Source organism: Tupaia chinensis, unplaced genomic scaffold, assembly GCF_000334495.1.
Source record: "Tupaia chinensis unplaced genomic scaffold, TupChi_1.0 Scaffold143650_1, whole genome shotgun sequence".
Taxonomy (NCBI): domain Eukaryota; kingdom Metazoa; phylum Chordata; class Mammalia; order Scandentia; family Tupaiidae; genus Tupaia; species Tupaia belangeri.
In genome coordinates, this window is record NW_006203499.1 from 130,860 (window position 1) to 148,708 (window position 17,849).

Genomic DNA, 17,849 nt, shown 5'->3' on the forward strand with positions numbered 1-17,849 from the left:
ATGATCGAAATGTTCACTTCATCCTATTTAAGGCTATCTCTAACTCTAAGGCAATATTTGTTCAACTATTTGTTTAAATTTGCCTTTATATATTCAAGGCATCTTGACTCAGGTAGCTGATAAAATACACATATGTATTCATGACAGAATGTACTGGGGCACATGAGGAGAGAGAGAAAAAGAGGGAGACAGACATAAATAGAGAGAAGCAGGACCAGGAGATGGTGTAATGTCTACGTCACTGGACTCCCATGTAGTCAACTGCAGTTCGAGTCCCGGTCCCAGTGGCTAAAACTCACGCTGGGCATGTGTGAGTGTGTGCCCAAGATCCCGAGAGGAGATTAGAGGAGAAGGGATTGTGGCGTGGCCACCGCCCTGGGTGGGTGATTTCTCGCTTTCTGTCTCTCTGTCTCTCTCTTTGTCTTTCTGGTGAGCACACACGCCCTATAGCAAAAATCTTTGAAAGCAAAAGCCTTTGAAAAAATAAAAAAGAGAGAAAGAAGCTCAGGGCATGATCCTGCAGAGACTCCCTTCATCCAACCATAGGCATTATTTCAGTTCCAGTCCAATAATATTTTCATAATTTCCCTCCAAAGACTATTTTCAGGGACCTCTTTATGTCTTTATTCCTCAGACTGTAGATGAAGGGGTTCAGCATGGGGGTGACCACAGTGTGTTGCACTTGAGTGTGAGCTGTGGGTAGTGGCAGCACTAAGGTTCACACCTAAGAGTGTACAATAAAATAAGGAGACAACTGAGAGGTGAGAGGCACAGGTGGAAAATACTTTGTACTTGCCCTGAGCTGATGAATGCATGAATTGAGTGTAAGAATAAATAATCCCAGCAAGGGGACCACCACCCAGCAGCACAGATGCAAAATAGATCACAATGTCATTAAAAAAAAAAGTGTCAGAGCAGGTAAGGTGGACCACCTAATTAAGATCAGAGAAAAGGTGTTGGATTTCTACATGTGTACAGGAGAACAGCCACAATGCCATTAAGGTATGTAACAAGGAATACAGGATACACAGGATCTGGGATGCCAGAACCAGCTTTCCACAGAGCCAGGGGTTCATGATGACCGTGTAGTGCAGGGGGTGACATATGGCCACATACCAGTCATAGGCCATCATGCTCAGGAGGAAGTCATCCAATGCTACAAAGAGTAGGAAAAAGTACACCTGGGTGATGTAGCCTGTGTAGGTGATAACCTTGCTGTGTGTTTTTTTTTATTTTTGTCATAGAGCATATGCACTCACCAGATAGACAGAGAGACAGAGACCACTTTACCAGGGAGAATGACCATGCCACAATCTCTTCTTTCATGATGTGGGCATGCATGTACACATGCCTGACATGTTTCCCAAGCCACCAGATTTTGGACTTGGCCTGTGCAGTCCGCCATGTTGGATTCAGTAGCCTTAACCACCATGTCACCAGTTTTTCCAATAACTGTAAATTTATATACATTGAAAAGCAACTCTCTTTCTCCCTTTCGCCAATCCCCTGACAACCACCATTCTATGACTGGTTGCCTGAATCTATGATTTTGACTTCTTCAGATATCCTAGTTAACTGGAATCACACAGTATTTTATTTCAAAGGTCTTCCATGGACCACAATAGATCTCTCCTAATTTTTATCTGTTGGTAAGTACTAAAACACCTGTATTATAAGAGCACAATTTGTGGAGCCAGCAGGTGTCATAGTCGCAGAGAAACAATTTGAAATTTAAGAGATTAGGTAAGCATGTTCTGAGGTCTGGTCATACATACATAACACAAACACATACATACACAGACACACGTACATACTAATGCACACACCAAACTATGACCTGCGGATGTCCTCAGCCATGATGCTTAGGAAGAGATGCATATGAAACCATTCTGCATGATCAAATCATCTTTTCCCTAAGAAACGGTGCTTAACTTCCTGTTGCTAAGCTTTCCATAGACAAGTAAACATAAACTTTCATTTTTTTTTTCTGGAGAGGTTTTTGCTATAGGATGCAAGTGCTCACCAGAAAGACAGAGAGACAGAGACAGAAAGTGAGAAATCATCCCCCAAGGAGGATGGCCACACCATAATCCCTTCTCCTCCATTCTCCTCTTGGGATCTTGGGCACACATGCACATGCACCCTGTGTGAGTTTAAGCCACTGGGTCCAGGATTCGAACCGTGGTCGACTACATGAGAGTCCAGCGACATAGCCATTATGCTAACTGCTGGTCCCCCACAGACCATTATGCTTAATCAATGTAGTTCATCATAGTTTCATCATTGCACATTGTGTGCATTTATATATCACAGAATCACATTGTACCTCATAAATATATAAAGTAATTATTCATCTTTGGAAATGGAATTCAAAATTTAAATTAAAAAAAGAATTAATCATAACAGGCAAAAGATAACAAAAAGGAAAAATAAATGTGAAATGATACGTAAATATGTATAAAAGGTGATTTATTTCTACTACCAATGAAGAGCAATTTTTCTAAGTTAAAAATTTGGGAGGAATGGGTGTGCACACAATAGGATTGACTATTATATTTGATAACACAAAATCTGTTAACTTTTTTTTTTTTTTTGAGAGAGAGAGATTTTCGCTATAGGGCGCGTGCGCTCGCCAGACAGACAGAGAGAGACATAGAGACAGAAAGAGAGAAACCACCCCCCAGGGGGGATGGTCACACCACAATCCCTTCTCCTCCATTCTCCTCTCGGGATCATGGGCACGCACGCACACGTGCCCGGCGTGAGTTTTAAGCCACCGGGTCCGGGACGCGAACCGCGGTCGACTACGTGGGAGTCCAGCGACATAGCCATTACGCTAACTGCTGGTTCCCAAAATCTGTTAACTTTTCATATTCACCCTATATATCATATGTAAAACTAATACAATGGTATTCTGGTCATTTGATTTAAAAATATCAATGCATTACTTAAAAGAAAAATATTTTTAAAAAAACAACTGTCAGACACCAGAACATAAAAACTTGATAATTTTCAATGAAGGAATAAGAAAAGAGATCCACAAACACATTCAGCTTGACCAGCAAGAAAATTGTTGTGAGTTAAAACTCTTTAATAATCCCATTTTGACCTCTGAATAAATTTGTGTAAATTCCTAATATGAAAGGAGAAATTGTGAAATATAAGTCTCATGAAATACAGTTGTATGGTATGAATTACAATCAATACTTTCATCCGATCTTTCAAAATATAGAGAAATATGCACAAATACATTCATCTCAAAAATTTAAGAGACCCAAAGTCATTGCATATCTCATCACGACTCTGATTCTATTTTTCCTTCTTCTTGAACTGCAAATTTCTTCAACACTTTCTAATTTAACTGAAATCATTTATTTCTCCCATTCCATCTTCTCTCATCTAATTGGATGTCTATTCCCATCACTAAATTGACCACAAAGATGCCTGCATTGCTAAATCTGACAGACACATGGCTTCTTAACATAGTAAATAGATTATTGAGAAATAACTTGGTCAGACAAGTAACCAAATGCATCAGTCTCTCAGCTCTAGATAGGCTGATCTCAGGTACATGTCCTTGGCATCCTTTCTCTGTGAACCATACCTGCAGTACATACCAGGTTCTTTGACTCAACCTGCATGGAATCTCAGAGAGGACAGTCTTCTTGTGGAAGGGTGAATTTCTCCCTGGATGGTTGACCATTGAGACTGAAGCTCTGTCCCCAGACAAGACACAATAAGAGAATTAATCATGGTCTCCTGGCAAGACTGGAGATTCCAAAAACATCAACTATGTCTTGTCCAGCCCAAGGCTATACTTCCTGAGGGACAATGACAGATGAAATATTTACAGCTTCCTATATCTGTTCATTAGGACCATTTCCCCCTTATATCTGCAACCTCTAAGTCCTTGATTTCCCTTATGGGCAGTTGTCTGGAAAGAAAATTTTCCTGCCAATTTGCTGTTCTCAAGAGACCAAGTTGGGGACCAGCAGTTAGCATAATGGTTATGTCGCTGAACTCCCATGTATTAGACCACAGTTCGAGTCCCATACATGGTGGCTTAAACTCATGCCGGGCGCATGTGCATATGTGCCCAAGATCCCGGGAGGAGAATGGAGGAGAAGGGATTGCAGCGTGGCCATCCCTCCTCCCCCAGGTGTGATTTCTCACTTTCTATCTCTCTGACTCTGTCTTTCTGGTGAGCGCATACACCCTATAGCAAAAACCTCTCCAAAAAAAAGGAAAAAAGAAAAAAGAAAGAAACACAGTGCATAGTTAATACAATGTGTGATTGAAATGTTCACTTCATCATATTTAAGTCTATCTCTGACTCTAAGGCCATATTTTTTCAACTATTTGTTTGGATTGGACTTTCCATATACAAAACATGTTGACTCAGGAAACTGATAAAATTTATTTTTATTCATAACAGAATGTGTTGACGCACACGAGGAGAGAGAGAACAAGAGGGAGACAGACAGAGAAACAGACATAAAGAGACAGAAGCACCATCTACAGGGCACAGGCAGGCTGAGACTCCCTTCTTCCAGTCCTCCAGTTCTCTGGATCCTGGGCACACACCCATCCAGTGAGATTTCAGGCTGACTCAACTCGGGACTTAAACCGGAGTCCTCACTTGGCTTCCACCTCTATACTCTGGTATGCTATAGCTGCACCACAGAATCTGGGCTGATCACCAAGTTTTTATAGTGATGACAGTAGGCAATGTGAACTCTGAGCTGAGTAACAGAACAGGAATTTAATAAGCAAATTACAGATAATCAAATACACTAATATATTAAAGTCTACATTTCAGATAGAGATACTGGAAGCAAAGACATGCACACACATGAAAATCTGCAGTTTCAGATGTTTCTATAATCTATATTAATTGCATTAATTGCCAAATAAAATGTGGGTTTTTTTTTCTGTTTTCTAGTTGTTTTACTAGTTGTCGTTCTCTTTTCCACAGACAGAATAAATCCCCAAAATTTATATGAGTAACATACAAAAATTGCTCAGAATCATGAACATCATGTGAGAATACATTCTTTTTAAGAGTTGTATACAGGGGGACAGAAGATAGCCTGGTGGCTAAGGAACTGGCTTCCAAGGTGGATAATTATGGTTTGAGTCCCAGAACTGGTGGCACACATTTTTAGTATTGATCTTTATCTCTCTCTGGTCAAATAAAAAAAATCATCATTAAATTAGATAAAAATAATTCTAGAATAAAAAAAGAAAAGAGTTGCATGTCATTCTATGAGATAATGATTCTTTCAGAGGCTAAGAATCATGATAATGACACAATGCTAGGAATAACGTTGAGAAAGTATAAAGATATTTTTAAAAGTTGACTGGATATGAGAGAATGTAGAAAGCTGAATACAGTGTTACTTCAATTGTACAGACATGTAGTTTATAATCTGATTAGAGAATCACAACTACTGGCTTTAAACTTTGCAATTATGGGCATTATTTCAGCTGCAAGCTAATGATTTTTTTCACGACATCTGTCCAAAGAGTATTTTCAGTGCTCTCTTTATGTCTTTATTCCTCAGACTGTAGATGAAGGGGTTCAGCATGGGAATGACCACGGTGTACATCACTGAGGCTGCTGCACTTGAGTGTGAGCTGTGGGTAGCACCAGCATTAAGGTACACTCCTAAGACTGTACAATAAAATAAAGAGACAACTGAGAGGTGAGAAGCACAGGTGGAAAATGCTTTGTACTTCCCCTGAGCAGATGCAATTACACGAATGGAGAAAACTATCTTACAGTAAGAGTAAAGGATCCCAATGAGGGGACCACCAGCCATCATCACAACTGCAAAATACATCACCATGTCATTTAAAAAGGTGTCAGAACAGGCAAGGTGGACAACCTGATTCAGTTCACAGAAAAAGTGGGGGATTTCCACATGCATACAAAAGGACAGCCGCAATGCCATTAGGCTTTGTAACAAGGAATGCAGGACACTCATGATCCAGGACACTAGAACCAGCTTTCCACAGAGCCAGGGGTTCATGATGACCGTGTAGTGCAGGGGGTGACAGATGGCCACATACCGGTCATAGGCCATCACAGTCAGGAGGAAGTCATCCAATGCTGCAAAGACTAGGAAAAAGTACATCTGGGTGATGCACCCTGCATAGGTGATGACCTTGCTCTGTGTCTGGATGTTCACCAGCATCTTTGGGACAGTGGTGGAGGTGAAACATATCTCAGCAAAGGACAGGTTGGAGAGTAAGAAGTACATGAAGGTGTGCAGGTGGGAGTCTGAGATGGTGGCCAGGATGATGAGCAGGTTTCCACACACAGTGATCAGGTACATCAAGAGGAAAAGCCCAAATATGAGGGGCTGCAATTCTGGTTTCTCTGAAAATCCCAGAAGAAGGAATTCTGAAATTTGTGTATCATTTCCTGGTTCCATGGTGACTCCCTGAAAAGAGGAAAATAAGATAGTTAATTTCCCATGAGCCGGTATTATTTGCATAGTTGAAATGCCATAGTCAGACTTTTTAAGTCACAAAGTTATGTTTTATATTTTTACATATTGACATGGATGTACACATGCCTGGCATGTTTTCCAAACCACCAGGTCTTGGACTTGACCTGCACAGTCTGCCATGTTGGGTTTCGCAGCATCAACTACCATGCCACCAGCTTTCCCAGTAACTATAAATTTACATATATTGAAACTCTCTCTTACTCCCTTTCACCAATCCCCTGGCAACCACCATTCTGTTGTGTGCATCTATTTTTTTTTTTACTACTTCAGATATCTTAGTGGCATCACACAGTATTTTATTTTAAAGGTCTTCCATGGGTCACACTAGACCTCTCCTTATTTTTATCTGTTGGTAAATACTCAAAATCTGTGTTATAAGAGTCATAATTTGTGGGACCAGCAGGTGTCCTAATGGTAGAGTCATAATTTGGAATTTAAGAGATCAGGTAAGCATGTTCTGAGGTCTGCTCATGTTCTACACAACACAAGCAGATACATACATACATACACACACACATACACATACACACATACACACTAGCACACATACCTCTAAGACACACACCAAACTATAACCTCCAGATTCCTCGGCCATGTTGATTAACAAAAGAATGGATTCCAGACCATTCCTCAATACCAAATCATCTTTTTCCTAAAAAATGTAGGAATGATGCCCAAATTCCAGTTGCTAAGCTTTCCATAGACAAGAAACATGGACCTTCCTTTTAACATGACTGTTTCACAATTTGTTGTTTTTTACTTTTTTTATTTTATTCTATTTTTATCATTCTTATCGTTTATTTAACGTTTTGCTCACATAGATCATTTAGCTTGTAAAGAGTTCACATATTTTTTGCAAAGAGACAGAAATATCTGCTCATTAAAAAAATAATAATAAAAATAAATAAAGGGGGCCAGAAGGTGGCATTGAGTTTACATCACTGTACTCCCATATGGATGGCCATGGTTTGAGTCTTAAACCCTCTGGCTTGAAAGTCACAATGGGTGCATGTGCATGTGTGCCCAAGATCCTGAGAGGAAAATGGAGAAGGGATTCCAGCATAGCCATCCATCTTGGGGAATGATTTCTCACTTTCCCTCTCGTTTTCTCTGTCTCTCTCATTCTCTATGGCAAGCTCAGCACACTAAAGCTAAAACTTCTAAAAGAAAATACATAAAAATGAAGAATAAAGGGTCAGTAGGTTCATGGTCATTCAGGCAGTGGATTTCCACATGACTGGCCATGGTTCCACTACTGAACCTGGCAGCTTGAAAATAACCCTGGGTACTTGTGAATGCATGTCCAATATTCCAAGAGGAGAATGGAGAATAAGGAATTTTAGAGTAGCCATCCTCCCTAAAATATGATTTCTCACTTTCCCTCTCTCTCTCTGTCTGTCTCTTTCTGGCAACACACATCCTATAGTAAATACTCATCCCAAAAAATGAGGAAGAAAGTATATGAGAAAGGGAAAAATATCTAATAAGCTCAGGTGGCCCTGAGAGATGTGATGAAGAGAAAACTCCCTTGATCCTGAAGTAGGTCAAGCCCAGTTACATCTCTGTATGCCCATCATAAGTAAAAAAACAGCTAACATTAACATTTTTGATATAGAATAGATTGGACCTCTTACAGATTGAACTCCCCAAGATAACAATAAGCAAAGACAATAAGCCTGCAAATCTCAAAAGGAGTTATCCAAAATACAACATATTAGAAGATCTTTTTTAAAAGAGTAAAAGTATGTGGAATTATGTTTAATTAAAAACTAACAGAATCAGAAGACTGGGTTTTGCGTCTCATATCTAGCCCTCAGTGACTCCCCAGAAGCGAATGAAGGAGAAATTTCATAGCTTCAAACACAGGACTTGACTCTCCATGAAAAACTCACCTCTTCCATGAATAGCTTCAAACACGTGACTCCATTCCCCACAAAGAATGCACCTCTGGGACCAGCAAGTGGTGTGGTGATTCAGGCACTAGATTCTCATATGACTGACCACAGTTCAAGCCCAAGAACTAGCAGCATAAGAATCATACTGTATCCATATGCACATGCCCACAATCCCAAGAGAAAAATGGAGAAGGGATTGTGGTATGGTCATTCTTCTTGGAAGTGAATTCTCACTTTCCCACTCTGTCTTTGTCTGTCTTTCTCCAGTAAGCACACATGACCTATGGTGGAAACAAATTAAGGAGGAAAATAGAAAGGTAAGATATTTATGAGAAACAGAAATGGATTATTTTCTGTTGATGATAACATGTATACTATATTCAACTAGACTGGTGTGAAGTTTCACTTTACAAGCTAAGTGATGTATAATGATTGAATGTATAAACTTTTTTCAAAAATAAGAAAATTTTTAAAATAACCAAAGGACAGGAGAATGCTCATTTGGAAAAGCACTTGCACATCATTGTTTATTACAGCATTATTCACAATTGCTAATACATGGACCATGCCAAATGTCTATGAACAGATAGGTAGATTGGAAAAGTGTGGTGCATATAGTCAATGGAATAATATTCAGCCATAAAAACAAAAAGACCCTAGCATTTGATAGAAAGTGGCTGAATATAGAAGATTTATTGCTGAGTGACATAAGCCAGGCTATGGAAAAGAGACATTATATCTCCACACTTAACATACACTGACTGTCTGCACCCTAAGGTAGAGATTTAAAGACTGGAGGACATAAAAACAGTGAAAATTGTTATGGATTCTGGAGACAGTGTGGAAGAAGGTTAGAAGAAGGGAACAGTGTAGGGTAGGAAGTCAGGGAGAAAAAATAGAGAGGCAAGACATTTGTGGGACACAGAAATGATTAATGACCTATTGATGATAATGTGTATTCTCAGTTAGAATGGCCTGAAATGTATTTTATGTTGGGTAAATTCTCTTTACAAGCCAAGTGATGTATAACAATTGAATCTTGTTTTTTAAAATGAGAATAATAATAATAATTTACATAATAAAAAGAAAAAAACACTAAAATAAAATAAAAAGTAAAGCATCTCTTACTTCTACCCTTCCCACCCCTGCCCATACTAATCTCCCAAACACTGAACTTCATTTTAAGCTTCACCAGACTCCAGAACTTCAATACTTCCTTTTACATAATGTGCTTCCCTCTGCTTGGAGTCTCTGTCACTGGTATATTTGAAATTTTTTATCCCCTCTCCTCAAGAACATCTACTCTCTCAGAACAACCTCAATCATCTTTTTTTAATACATTTTATTTTATACAATCACTGTACATCACTTAACTTGTGAAGTCAGCTTCTTTTAAATTTTTTTAAAAAACATTCTTAAATGAAATGAACACGTCCTGCATGTACTTATTTAATATACTGCTTTCTTTATTTCATTTAATTCTGTGTCATTTTTCCTAGCTAGGCTCACAATGGCTAGAGAGATGTTGTAATGGTACATATATCTATCCTACATTAGCTCCAGAATCAGTTCTTTTAGAATAATGTATTTAGTTTAATTTATTATTTTTTTAATTTGATGTAGAGTATGTGCACTCAACAGAATGAGACACTGAGAGAGAATGAGAAAGCAAGACACAAGGTTCAGGACTCAATCACACTTGACCATATGAGAGTCCAGTGCCTCCTGTTAGCTCTGAAATAGGAGGTTTGAAACATTTTTACCATGAAGAAATAATCAGTATATGAAGGTCAGTTAAATAACATACCTAGTTTAATCATTGTAGTTTATCATAGTTTAATCATTGTAGTTTATCATAGTTTAATCATTGCACATTGTATGTGGGTCTATATCACAGCATCACATTGTACCCCATAAATATATAAAGCAATTACTCATCTTTAAAAATGGAACTCAAAACTAAATTTAAAAAATTAATCATAATAGGCAAAAGACAATAAGAAAAAATAAATGAGAAATAAGATGAAAATATAAATACAAGATAATTTGTTTCTACTACTGGTGAAGAGGAATTTTTCTAACTTAATAAAAATTATAGAGAGATGGATGTGTAAGAAATTAGGGTTGACTATTATATATGATAACACAAAATCTGTTAATGTTTCACATTCACCCAATATATACCTATAAGTAAAGTAATACAATGACATTCTGATGATTTGATTTAAAAACATCAATGCATTATTTAAAAGAAAAAAATTGAAAGAATAAAAAGCATGCATACACCAGAACATAAAACCTGCATAAATAAAATAAAATATAAACAGATCCACAAACATATTCCACTTCATCAGGAAGTAAATAGTTGTAAGTGAAAACTCTTTAATGTAACTATTTTGACCTTTGAATAAATTTTTATGTGGATGACCAATGTGAAAGCAGAAATTCTGAAACGTAAGTCTCATGGAGTATCAGTGTACGGTATGAATTTCAAGCAATCTATTCATAAGGATCCTCCAAAAAATACAGAAATATACACAAATACACTCATTTAAAAAATGCCTTAAGAGGTAACCAGCAGTTAGCATAATGGCTATGTCACTGGACTCCCATATAGTCGACAGCAATTCGCGTCCTGGTCCCGGTGGCTAAACTCACTCTGGGCGCGTATGTGTGTACGTGCCCGAGATTCCAGGAGGAGAATGGAAGAGAAGGGATTGCAGCGTGACCATCCCCCCTGGGGGGTGATTTCACGCTTTCTGTCTCTATGTCTCTCTCTGTCTGTCTGGCGAGCGCACGTGCCCTATAGCGAAAACCTCTCCCCCCCAAAAAATTAAAAAAGCCTTAAGACACCTGAAAGTCATTGCACATCTCATCACAACTCTTATTTTATTTTCTCTACTTCATGAACTGCACATTTCTGTGGACATTTTCTAATTTGACTGAAATAATTTATTTCTCCCATTCCATCTTCATCCTCATCCAATTGGATGTCTATTCCCATCACTAAATTGTCCACAATGATGCCTGTATTGCTAAGTCTGCCAGATACATGGTTTATAATCATATTAAATAAATTACTGAGAAATAACTTGGTCAGACAAGTAACCAAATGTATCACTCTCTCAGGTCTTTCTAGGCTGGTTTGGCCCTGAAGCAATCTCAGGTAGAGGATCTTGGCATCCATTCTCTCTGAACTTTCCTGCTGTTCCTACCAGGCTCCAGACTCACCTGTGTGGGCTCTCAGAGATGACAGTCTTCTTGTGGAAGAGTGAATTTCTCCTTGGGTTGTTGATGATGGAGACTGAAGCTCTGTCCCCAGACAAGACACAATGAAAGAATTAAGCATGGTCCCCTAGCCAGACTAGAGATTCAGAAAGCATCAACTTTGTCTTCTCCAGCCCAAGGCTGTCCTCCTTGAGGGACAATGACAGATGAATTATGTACAGCTCCTTATAGTCACTCATTAGGTACATTTCCTCCTTACAACTACAACCTCTTAGTACCTGATTTCCCTTGTGGACACTGGTCTGGAAAGAATAACATTTTCCTGATTTACTTCTCTCGAGAGACCAAGATGAAAGTGTGATGACTTTATCTTTCTTCCACAAAATTTCCCTCCCAAGACTATTTTCAGAGTCCTCTTTATGTCTTTATTCATTAGACTATAGAGTAAATGGTTCAGCATGGGGGAGACCACAGTGTACATCTCTGAAGCTGCTGCATTTGAGAGTGAGCAGTGGATAACACCAGCACTAAGGTCCACTCCTAGACTCAGACAATAAAATAAGGAGACAACTGAGAGGCGAGAGGCACATGTGGAAAAAGCTTTGTACCACCCTTGATCTAATGAGATTGCACAAATGGAGAAAAGTATCTTAGAATAAAGGATCCCAGTGACGGGACCACCACCCAGCAGCACAGACGCAAAATAGGTCACCATGTTATTAAGAAAAGTGTCAGAGCAGGCAAGGTGGACCATCTGATTAAGTTCACAGAAAAAGTGGGGGATTTCCACATGTACAAAGAAGGACAACTATAACACCATTAAGATTTGAAACAAGGAATACAGGACACTCATGATGTGGGATGCCAGAACCACTTTCAATAAGGCAGGGATTCATGATGACCGTGTAGTGCAGGGTGTGAAAAATGGCCACATACTGGTCATAGGCTATCACTGTCAAGAAGAAGTCATCCAATACTAAGAAAACTGTGTTATAGAACTCCTGGGTGATACAGCCTGCATACATGATGACCTTGCTCTGTGTCTGGATGTTCACCAGCATCTTTGGGAAGGTGGTGGAAGTGAAACAGATTTCAGCAAAGGACAGATTGGAGAGGGAAAGTACATGGGGGTGTGCAGGTGGGAGTCTAGGATAGTGGCCAGGATGATGAGCAGGTTTCCACACACGGTGATCAGGTATATGGAGAGTAAAAGCCCAAATATGAGGGGCTGCAATTCTAATTCCTCTGAAAGTCCCAGAGGAAGAAATTCTGAAATTTGTATATCATTTCCTGGTTCCATGATGACTACCTGAAAAGAGGAAAATGAGATAACTAATTTCACACAAACAGGAATTACTCACAGAACTGAAATGCCATCATTAATATTTTGTGGTCGCAATGTTATTTTCTATGTTTTTGTATGGATTTAATCCCCTTTAGGCTTTCATAGTGTCATCTCTTCCTGTACTTCTTATCTCACTTCTTTGTTCCCATAGATCAGGTATCTACATGTTTTTTTAACATATTTATTTCTTGACAAATAATAGTAGTACATATTTATGGAGTAAAATATGATGTATCAGTAAGGTTTGGTTTTGGTTTAGTTTTCCTATTGGACAGATGCATTCACCTAACAGAGAAACAGAGAGAGAAGGAATGTGAGAGATCACTCTCAACAGGGAATGGCCATGCCACAATACACTATTCACTCAAGATCTTGGTAGTGCATACATACATGCCTGGCATTTTTTTTCAATCTGCCAGGTCTGGGCTTTTAACTGACAGTAGACCATGTGTGATCCAACAGTCTTAACCATCACACCACCAGCTGACCCAATAACTAAAACTTTATATCCATTGAAAACAACTTGTTTCCTCTTTCACCAATCTTTGACAACCACCATTGTGTTGTCTTCTTCTATGGCATTGACTACTTCAGATATCTTAGTTAAGTGGCATCACTCAGTATTTTAGTTTACATTTTCCATGAATGAAAATAGTTCTCTCCTCAATTTTTTCTGTTGATTAGTATTGAGACCACTGTATTATGAGATCATAATTTGGGGGGCAAGCAGATATCATAGTCATTATGATAGTCAGCTGGACTCCAATATGGCCAATCATGGTCTGAGACCTAAAACTAGGTCTTAAAAATCACACTGGACACGTGTTTGCATGTGTGCCCAAAATCCTAAGAATGGAGGAGAAGGGATTGCGGCGTGACCATCCCCTCTGGGGGGTGATTTCTCGCTTTCTGTCTCTATGTCTCTCTCTCTGTCTGTCTGGCAAGCGCACGCGCCCTACAGTGAAAATGTGGCCAAAAAAAGGCTTTTGTGCTTATTACTGACATAGATGGATTTTTCTACGTTAATAAAAATTTGGAGTGCATTTGTGTACACAATGTGATGGACTATTAGATTTGATAACACTAAATTATTAACTTTCCAAATTCACACACACACACGCACACACACACATATATATACATAAAAATAATTCAAAAGTATCCTGAAATTTTTATTTTAAAATGATAATTCACTATTAAGAGAAAAATATCAAAAAAAATATATACTCAGACCCCAGAACAAAAAACAGTGGCTTGATTTGCAATAAAGTAAAAAGTTAACAGACTCACAAAACTATTTAATTTCACCATCCAGAAAATAGCTGTCAGTGAAAACTCTTCAATATTCCCATTTTAACATGAGAATTAAATTTTTATGTGAATACCCAATGTGAAAGAAGAAATTGTGAAATATATGTCTCATGAACTACAGTTGCAAGGTATGAATTGCAAGGAATTCATTCCTCTCGATCCTTCAAAAAATACCAAAACATGCATAAATGCACTAATTTCCAAAACTCCTTATCGGACCCTAAAGTCATTGCACATCTCATCACAACTCTGATTTTCTGCTTTTCCTACTTCATGAACTGCAAATTTCTGTTCACATGTTCTAGGTTGACTGAAATAATTTTATTTCTCTCATTCCTTCTTCACCTTAATCCAACAGGATGTCTACTCTCATCACTAAATAGTCCAATTAGCCTACAAGCTAAGTCTGACAGACACATGGCTTGTTAACATATTAAATAAATTAATGATGAATAAATTAGTCAGATAAGTAACCAAACGCATTATATCTCAGCTCCTGTTTGGTTGGTTTGGCTCTATGGGGATCTCAGGTAGATGTCATTGGCATCCATTCTCTATGAACAGTCCTGCAGAACCTACCTGACTCTCAGACTCACCTGTATGGGCTCTCTGAGAAGACAGTCTTCTTGTGAAATGGTGAAGTTCTTGGAGACTGAAGCTCTGTCCCCAGACAAAACAAAATGAAAGAATTAAGCATGGAATCCTATGAGAAGACAGTCTTCTTGTGAAATGGTGAAGTTCTTGGAGACTGAAGCTCTGTCCCCAGACAAAACAAAATGAAAGAATTAAGCATGGAATCCTAGCCAGTCTGGAGAGTCCAACAAAAATCAATCATGTTGTGTCCAGCCCAGGGCTATACTCCTTTAGGGACATTGACAGATGAAATATTTACAGCTCCCTATATCAGCTCATTAGGTACATGTACATTTCCTCCTTATAACAACAACCACTTAGTGGCTGACTTCCCTTGTGGACACTGGTCTGGAAAGAAAAGAACATTTTTCTGTTGATTTGCTGCTCTTGAGAGACTAAGATGAAATTGTGATGAATCCAGTCTTTAGTACATGTTCTCTGGAAACTATCCTGCCACCACAGGTCTTTAGAATGTTACACTAACTGTTGAGTACAATTTAATTGTCCCCATTTAGCAGGTGGCATGGAGGTTAAGGAGCTGGATCCCCCTTGGCTGAATGCATGACTCAAGTCCCAAGCCCATTGGCTTGAACATCACACTGGGCACGTATATGTGTGTGTTCAAAATCCTGACAGAAGACTAGTGGAGAAGGAATTGCAGCATGGCCATCCTGCTAGGGACAGATTTCTCACATTTCTTTTCTCTGTATCTCTCTCTCTCTTTCTCTCTCATCTTTCTCTCTCTCTCACTCCCTGCAAGGCCACACACAAAAAAAAAAACCTTAAAAATATTTTTTAAATTAAAAAAAGAATTGTCATTTAGTGTTTCATTTACGTAACATTTGGTAATTACAAGAGATATATGTGGACCTTTTTGCTCACAGTGGACTGAAGTTAGAAACTTATATGCTTTATTTCATTTAATATTTACATGATACCACACCAGTAGGACACACTATTAGCAAACTTATTCTACATTATAGTAACAGGACTCAGGAGAGTTAAATCATGAACTGAGTAAGAATGAAGCTTTGACTAAAACTTCATCAAGATGTCTCCAGGTCTCAGTTTGTAGGCATGGAACAAACAGAAAGGAAGTATCAGTCCAAAGAAAAGAAACAGAAATATGTCAGAATTCCAAGTGTAAAGGAAATAGTTCATGTGGTTCCCTTTATTTTCTAAGTTTGTGTTTTAATTTTATGTCATTTCCATTTAATCATTGTACATTTTTACAGTATACAATGTGAGTTCTCAACACACAAATGCATTGCATGTCAAGCAAGTCAAAGAGATTAACTTTCCATTATTTTGTCTCTTTAATGTTCTTTTTTTTTTAGTTTTTTGATTTCTATTTTTGATTAAACTTCTTATTTGGGGAAAAATGATAGATTAACATGTATTGATAATAAATAATGTAGAGAAATCCATGTGTTCTTTTTTTTTATTTTTTGTGTACTTTCAATCACATTGTTTAGCTTACAAAGTGAACATTTCAATATGTGAACATTTCTCCCCAGTCCAGTTGATCAAAATATCTTCAACCAATAACACCATGCCTCCCCATCCCATCAATGCTCTGCCTCTGTATCCCTCCTCCAAATGTCCTTTGTGGAGAGCACTGCATACGGAAGCCATCTCGAGCTATCCACCATCTTGGAAACCATTAGGCTTCACTTCCTCACTGAGCAAATCGTTTCTCAGAAATCATGTGACCAACCGTTCTCCCCGGAAGTGGTTGGGTTTCTAGGCAATGGGAGAGATCCCCCCACATCAATGATTGGTTCATGTTGTTCTATCTCATTTGCATTTTGGGCAACCAATTGGTTCCCACCAGCTGTATATAACTCGCCATTTCTCCTCAATAAACGGAAGTGGATGGAAGAAGACTACTTGATCAGCACCTCACAGTGTGTGTGCGTGGTTTTGTCCCATCTCTCACTCCCTCCCCCAAGGAACCTGTTCTACTGTCCTGTGGACTGGGACACGTGGTGCCTGAACACAGACTTGGGTACGAGGGATCCAGTGAAGAGCTCCCGAGAAAGACTCCAGTGCAGAGCAGCCCAGAAAAGCCACGGTGGAAAACAGACAGGATGGCATAGAATCGTCCAGAAGGGAATGGCAGAGAGTCATTCCGAGAAAGGCTGGCGAAAACTATAGAAGGACGAAGAGAAGACATCCTGGTAAGTATTTACTTACGTTTTATTTTAAGTACGGGTAATAATGGGACAAAAGGTTAGTCAGCATAAAATATCCATTCAGAGCTTAATAGAAGCTCTTGTCCTTATGGTTGCTAAGGGAGAGCAGATCATGCAAAATGATCAACCCCAGGAGGAGGCTGTAGCCACCTCAGATCTAACCAAGGATTCTAAAATTGAAAAAGAACAGGGAGAGGATCTTATTTCCCTAGATAGTGAGGAAGAAGTTAAAAGCCCCGAAAGCAAGACAAAACCCAAAAAATCTAAAAAACTAAAAAAGAAAAACAACCTTAAGGCTCTACAAGAGCCAAAGAAAAACGAGTCATCAACTAGTTCAGAGGATGAAATCTTAGAGGCCAAGGCTGACAAATGCAATAATCTAAATTGGCCGTCTGAACAAAAAACTTTAGAAACAAATACTGCCATGTGCAGAAACCCAAAATGGCCGTCTGAACAAAAAACTTCAGAAACAAAGACAGGCAAATACCATAATTTAAAATGGCCACCTTTCAAAAAACGACCGCCATCTTATGATTCGGTCGCATCTGCGCCATCTTTGGTGTGTAATCATTCTTGCCATGAAAAGGCTGCTCCGCCATCTTTGGCAATGCCCATTATTGAACCTAAGGCAAAAGTTCAGACTAAGAACAACTTAAAGAACAAATTCAGTTAGAAAAAGAACATCAAGAATTAATATCACAATTAGAAAAACTAAAAGTGGGTAAAT

At 38.7% G+C, this 17,849-nt stretch overlaps 2 protein-coding genes across 2 annotated transcripts in view; both read right to left on the minus strand.

The window, feature by feature from the left end:
* Positions 1 to 5,507: 5,507 nt before the first annotated feature.
* LOC106733396 (olfactory receptor 7A17) lies at positions 5,508 to 6,437 on the minus strand. The gene has a single exon (XM_014582570.1). The coding sequence runs from the start codon at positions 6,435 to 6,437 to the stop codon at positions 5,508 to 5,510; it is 930 nt and encodes a 309-aa protein (XP_014438056.1).
* Positions 6,438 to 11,294: 4,857 nt separating this feature from the next.
* The window catches only part of LOC102486005 (olfactory receptor 1571), a gene marked incomplete at its 5' end in the record, with an annotated part of 12,543 nt that continues 5,988 nt past the window's right edge, over positions 11,295 to 17,849 (minus strand). The window contains 3 exon segments of the mRNA XM_027766743.1: positions 11,295 to 11,451; positions 11,642 to 11,722; positions 11,917 to 12,494. Of these exon segments, the coding sequence (XP_027622544.1) occupies positions 11,295 to 11,451; positions 11,642 to 11,722; positions 11,917 to 12,494 (816 nt within the window).

What these genes read in the sequence shown, in the direction of transcription:
- LOC106733396 (XM_014582570.1), bottom strand. Translation starts at nt 6,437, where the DNA reads ATGGAACCAGGAAATGATACACAAATTTCAGAATTCCTTCTTCTGGGA.